Source organism: Nipponia nippon, unplaced genomic scaffold (genome assembly GCF_047370975.1).
Source record: "Nipponia nippon isolate SJK-2023a ecotype South Korea unplaced genomic scaffold, ASM4737097v1 scaffold_34, whole genome shotgun sequence".
Lineage (NCBI taxonomy): Eukaryota > Metazoa > Chordata > Aves > Pelecaniformes > Threskiornithidae > Nipponia > Nipponia nippon.
The window spans coordinates 1,948,206-1,954,205 of record NW_028262352.1 but is presented as its reverse complement, the minus strand read 5'-3'; the positions used below and the strand labels follow the sequence as shown (position 1 = coordinate 1,954,205).

General features: G+C 38.4%; 1 protein-coding gene across 6 annotated transcripts in view; it reads right to left on the bottom strand.

Annotated features, from left to right (window-relative positions):
* Positions 1 to 2,451: 2,451 nt before the first annotated feature.
* Positions 2,452 to 6,000, bottom strand: part of LOC104022796 (protein patched homolog 1-like) — a 98,098-nt gene continuing 94,549 nt past the window's right edge. For 5 of the 6 annotated variants that reach the window (XR_015707698.1, XR_015707697.1, XR_015707700.1 and 2 more), the window contains one exon: positions 2,452 to 4,781. Coding sequence is in view for 1 of the 6 variants with exons in the window: in XM_009476550.2 (XP_009474825.2) it covers positions 4,770 to 4,781 (12 nt within the window). In the remaining 5 variants the exon portion in view is untranslated. The remainder of the gene's footprint in view (positions 4,782 to 6,000) is intronic. The other variant, XR_015707699.1, reaches the window with a different exon arrangement.

The following is a 6,000-nucleotide window of genomic DNA, read 5'->3' as shown; positions in this document are numbered from 1 at the left end:
GAGAATGAAATGTGTAATCCAGCCCTATACCTATCCCCCAGAGACATAAAAAGGGCAACAGAATCAAAAGACAAGCACCTACATTTTACAATTTATCTATGGTTTTAGAATTTGCTCCTTCTCCAAAAGAGGCCAAATCTCAATCTTCCAAAAATCTCAAATTTGCTCTCCAAATTATGGAGGTTCCAGATTTGGGGTTGAGTTTGCTGAACTAAGAAATAAGACTTTATGTTTCAAGTTGGATTTAGGCTCAACTCTGACTCTGAAAGTGCAAACTGACATATGATACAACTATTTGACTACAGCATGTAGCAGACTTACCAATAATATAGGATGTGCCCTGAAGGATGATTGCTACTCCATAGAAATCAATATAATTGCATGATTGTATCTGCATAGTTGACCAGTACATAAAAAACTCATTCTATAAAAAACAAAATAAATAATCAATAAGTTATAATATTTTTATTCATGTTAGAATTTCTATCATTGTTTGAACATTAATATTTAGAGAGTTTGTACAATTTCCTTTCAAGGTTTAAAATAAGAACCACACTAGATCACAAATGGTAACTAAAACACAGTCCAGAATTATACGAATATTCATATTCTCTTTCTCTCTTAACACTGTTTAACACTTTCTTTTCTGCCATGGGGTTTTCAAGGAAAAGTATGCACCATAATCACATTTCAGCAGTGTTCTAAAACGTAATGTTATCATCATTGCATATAAAATCTTTAAAAATATACTTCTGTCAAAAGGCTTGATGACTACTATGTACACTACAAAAATAAATTTTCACATAAATAAATTATATGGCATAATTTTATCTTTGTAACTGAAATGACACAAACCCACTCCTACCAAAATAGACAGGTGATGAGACCCAGTTTGAATTTTTTTCCTTTTAACTCCTTATGCTAAAAGCTATGATGAGTCTTTAATGTGTTATATACTCTTTCCTATTTAACATTAGTAAGCACTCTATACAAATAAAAATACATTAAAAAGGAAAAACATATCTGTAATCGTGCATCCAATAGAAATAAAATCCCTGCATTTTGCTTGGTATAAACTGGCATGACAAATACTGTAAGAAAACATTCTTATGATACAAAAATATAAATATCACCCACAATTAAAAAAAGGTTTTAAAAATCCCAAACCAAAATAAATGTTGCCAGCCACCGAGTGCTCCCTTTGCCAATGTGACTATTGGAGTGTGAAGCAGCAGACAGGTCATCCACACATACCATGCAGAACAAGGAATTGGGCAGGGGCAGATGGGAGACATCACAGCTCTTCCTTGCCCCCTTCCCTCCTCTTGTCACCTCAGAGGAAAAGGAGGGAGAAAGGAGCACATGCCTGTGGGCTGCGCCAGTGGTGTCAGTGGAAGCTTTGCTGACCACTGACACAGGAGGACACACACTTGGCAGTTGAAGGTAGCTTCCAATTAGTATCATACAATTTTGTTGCAAAGTTTTTATGACCTGAGGTCACTATGCTGATAGTACTAAATTGGGGCCCCTTGTCTTGTTTTCATGTTAGACAGTGAACTGGACCAGTAGGCAATTAAAATATCCCCTAGCATGCATCGAAACAGTGGCTTATGTATAATGGGAACAACGTCAGGCTCTCACTGTCTCTTCAGGTGTTCACCTCTTCAGGTGTCACCGCTTGTTACTGATCTCCATTTGGACATTGAGCCATTGACTGTACCTCTTTGGACGCGGCCATCCAGCCAATTCCTTATTGACCGAACGGTTCATCCATCAAACCCATATCTCTCTAAGTTAGCAACAAGGATGTCGTGGGGGACCATGTCAAAGGCCTTACAGAAGTCAAGATAGATGAGATCAGTTGCTCTTCGCTTATCCACCAAGGCAGTTACTCCATTGTAGAAGGCCACTAGATTAGTCTGGCACAATTTGCCCTTGGTGAAGCCATGTTGGCTGTCCCGAATCACCTCCCTGTCATCCATAGTCTTTGAAATAGCTTCCAGGAGGATCTGTTCCATGATTTTACTGGGCACAGAGATAAGTCTGACTGGTTGGTAGTTCCCAGGGTCTTCCTTTCTACCCTTTTTAAAAATGGGCGTGATGTTTCCCTTTTTCCAGTCACTGGGGACTTTACCTGACTGCCACGACTTTTCAGATATGATGGAGCGTGTCTTAGCAACTATATCAGCCAATTGCCTCTAGACCCTGGGATGCATCTCATCGGGTCCCCATGGACTCATGTATGTTCAGGTTCTTCAGGTGGTCTCGATCCTGATCTCCTACAATGGGTGGGTCTTCATTCCCCCAGTCCCTGCCTTCAGATTCAGGGACTCAAGAGATGTGGGAAGAGACATTACCATTGAAAACTGAAGCAAAAAAGTTGTTGAGTACCTCAGCCTTCTCCATGTAGGTTGTCACCAGTTCCCCTGTCCTATTTATCAGGGGGGATACAATTTATTTTGCCTTCCTTTTCTGAATAACGTACCTGTAGAAGCCCTTATTATTTTTCTTCACATCCTTTCCAAATTTAGCTCCAGCTGTGCCTTAGCTTTCCTGATCGTATCCCTACACATCTGGGCAGCGTCCCTATATTCCTCCCAGGATGCGTGCCCCCGCTTCCACTGCCTATGCATTTCCCTCTTGTGTTTCAGCTTGACCATGAGGTCCTTACTCAACCATGATGGTCTCCTGCCTTCCTTGCCTGATGTCTTGCACATGGGAATTGATAGTTCTTCTGCTCTAAGAAAAACGTCTTTAAATAGCTGCCAGCTCGGTTCAGCTCTTTTATCCCTGAGGGCAGTTTCCCAGAGGGTCCCATCCACCAGTCCTTTGAACAACTGAAAAAAATACAAATGTTCATTAAAGTTTAAGAAAAAAGAAATAAATCATTCTAGTTATCCCCACTCACTGTGCTGGGAAGGTCTGTGGGCAAAGATAGACTCCCTGAAGCCACTGGAGAAATACACCTTCCCATCAAAGAATTTGCAGCTGCTGTTCAGGCACTGTATTTAAAGAAAAGCCCCACCATCACTGTGTTTAAAAATCGAATGTTGGTTGTGTGTGTTTGGCTCTGAATACATATTTGATCATCTACCTGCTCTAAAAACCAGCTTGGAGAAGGGCAGAAAAAAGATGGAGAAAGACAAAGAGAGAGAGAATGAGAACTTTTGTTCTCGTATTTTAAATTAAGGTTCTCCATTCTTAGGGTTTGTTTTCAACCAGAACACAGAGATTGTAGTATTTTTCCAGGCCCTTCACCTGCAGCAATCCATCTTTAGTTTAAAAATAACGACAAAAAAGCTAAATTAGTTTCACAAAGGGATTCCAGTTTAGCTGTTTTAGTTAAAAGTGCCAATGCAGCGTGGGAAAAAACAAGCAAAACAACAGAGAAAAAAACATACCAGGTTTTAAGTGTCATTCATTACAGTCCTGGATCCAACAGAAAGTCATTTATATTTAATAAGTGAAAATATAAGATTTTTTTTTTAATCCTTCCATTTGATTTTTCTCACTTATTATTAACTTCTTTCCTGCCATCAAAATAAGGTGACAGAGGATACTGCTTTGAATGTTATAAGGCCACAGATGAGCTGTGGCTTACCAACAAAAAAACTAGATTATTTAGCTCCTAATGCCACTCATAGTTAACAGTATCAATATCAAATCAAGGCATATGCTCATTGACTTTCTATAACCACCAGCACCTTTTGAAGTGAAAAAGGAATGGTTATAGTGTTTGCACTTACTTGGCACCGTTTATGAAAAAATATCAAAATACTTTTGTAAACAGTAATTAAGCCTCGCAACTATCCTGGGAGGTAGGTAAGTACAGTTATACCCATTTTACAGATTGAGAAACTGAGGCACAGGGCAGTTATGTGACTTGACCAAAATCACGTGTACCAAGTCATTAATAGAGTGGGAACCTGAACCACATTACCAAACCCTGACTTCCTCTCTTCTATTTTATCTCGGCCCTTTGATGATGGTAGTCTATGGTACATGTTGGTAAACACCAATGCAGTTTTCACTAGTGCCTACTAACAGGGAAAGCCAGACTCACACCAGCATCAGTGGGTTTATAAGCCCATTAAGGGTTACCATACAGTAAAAGAGAAACTACGGTACACTGGGAACATACACACACTGACATGCACATTTCCAGATGCACACATCAATACACAGCAAAACAAAACCTGCACACAGCTAAACCTATTTAAGTCTCCAAGATTAATATGCTTTTCTTCATATCTGCATATTTTAAAAAATTATCACGCACAGCGTGTTTGAAAGTTAACAGTAACATTTCAAACTACCACAGGGTTGTGATATGCAAATTTAAAATATTTTAAACATGTACCTTTACAGAAAAAATCCTATTACATAAGCAATATTCGCATAGAATTATACAAGTAAATCATACAATATTTAAGCAGCAGCAACTTATGCTGAAATTTAGAACTATATTAAGTTTACTTGTGGCAAAGAGATCAATATACAATAAGTACAGAGCAAAACCAATATTGTCCCCACTCTATTAACTGGAGGCAAATGACTCCAGATTATACTACTTTACGATGTTCTTTTGTATATTACATATGTGTACATCTTTAAATATTTATAGAAATATTTAACAAAATAATACAATAAGTTACAGTAACAGTGAATTGTTGTCCTGATGCAGCATGTCCTTTTCCACAACTTTGAGCAGTTCTTCTCTTCAAGCAGTTCTGGAAATACAATTTTCCATCTTTGGCCTCTTCTTTGCTTCAGTTATTACCCTTTACAAATACAGAGGAAAAAAATACAAATATTCATTAAAGCTCAAGGAAAAAAAAAACAAATCAAGCTAAGCTCATTTCATGATTCTTGTGGTTACAGTTAGCAGTCAGGCAACGTGGACTCTTTTTCCATTAGTCATAGACTTCTTCGTAAAGAAATCCTGATGCCAATTAAAAAAATGTGGATGCCTTGATTTCCGAATGCCACAAATTCAGTCAAAACCAATGGACACTTCAAAGAGAAAAAAGCTGTATCTGATACTGGACACAGTTAACATTCTCATATTAGCCTGCTGTTCATCTTGGAAAATCTGAGCCCGAACATTTCCTTATTCTGAGGATGCTATTACTTACCATAGACTTTGAGTATAAATGCATTCAGGTTTATTTGCACTTTGAGATGTTTGGAGAGAAGTTTTATAAATCAGAAGGTGATTTTATCAGGAATCATCAAAAAAATTCCATCAAAATTCTGCATATATATGTGTGTGTATGTGCATGTGTGTGTGTAAAATATTTCCGCAACCAAAATAAAATGGCTTGCTTTGGTCAAACTAGTGTCTGCCACTGAAAAGCTGTGAAAAGCAGAGCAAGAAAATAGGGACCAAGAGCTAAGTAAGGATTTAACACTTCTGTTTTTTTCCCCCAAATGAGGAAAAAAAGGAGTTAGAATAATTAAATTGGTTTTCAACCACAAGCCCCAAAAAGCTTTAACCTCAATTTATTCCTCCCCTTCAAAGCATTCCCCATAAAATTAATGGATTTTTTTCAAGAAAACAAACAGCTTTAGTCTTCCCCAAACATCTAAAATATCCCATCTGTTCTGAACAGCACTACATCCTGTAACTTTCTGTTGCTAGCCTAAGGAGAGATAATGATTAAAGTTTCAAATCGCACAAATTCTTGGATGAACCAGCAGAATATTATTTCACAGGAACATATTAAATGCCCTGTTAAGTCAGCTTTGACCTATATGAATCTGTGATAGCCACTGCAACTGCCCCTGGCAAAACAGAGTGCTTGGCCCAGGGACTCCTCCAATCTGGGAGCTTGCTGGGCAGATCTCCAAATACAGCGTCGCATCCCCAAAGTGCAGGGGACACCCCACAACGCAACACCGCACTAGGCAAAGTGGAGCTTTCCCATCTCTCTCACTCAGCCCGTCCCCCAGAGGGATTCAGTCCTCACTATGGACTTCAAATTCTTTTGATGAGTTTTA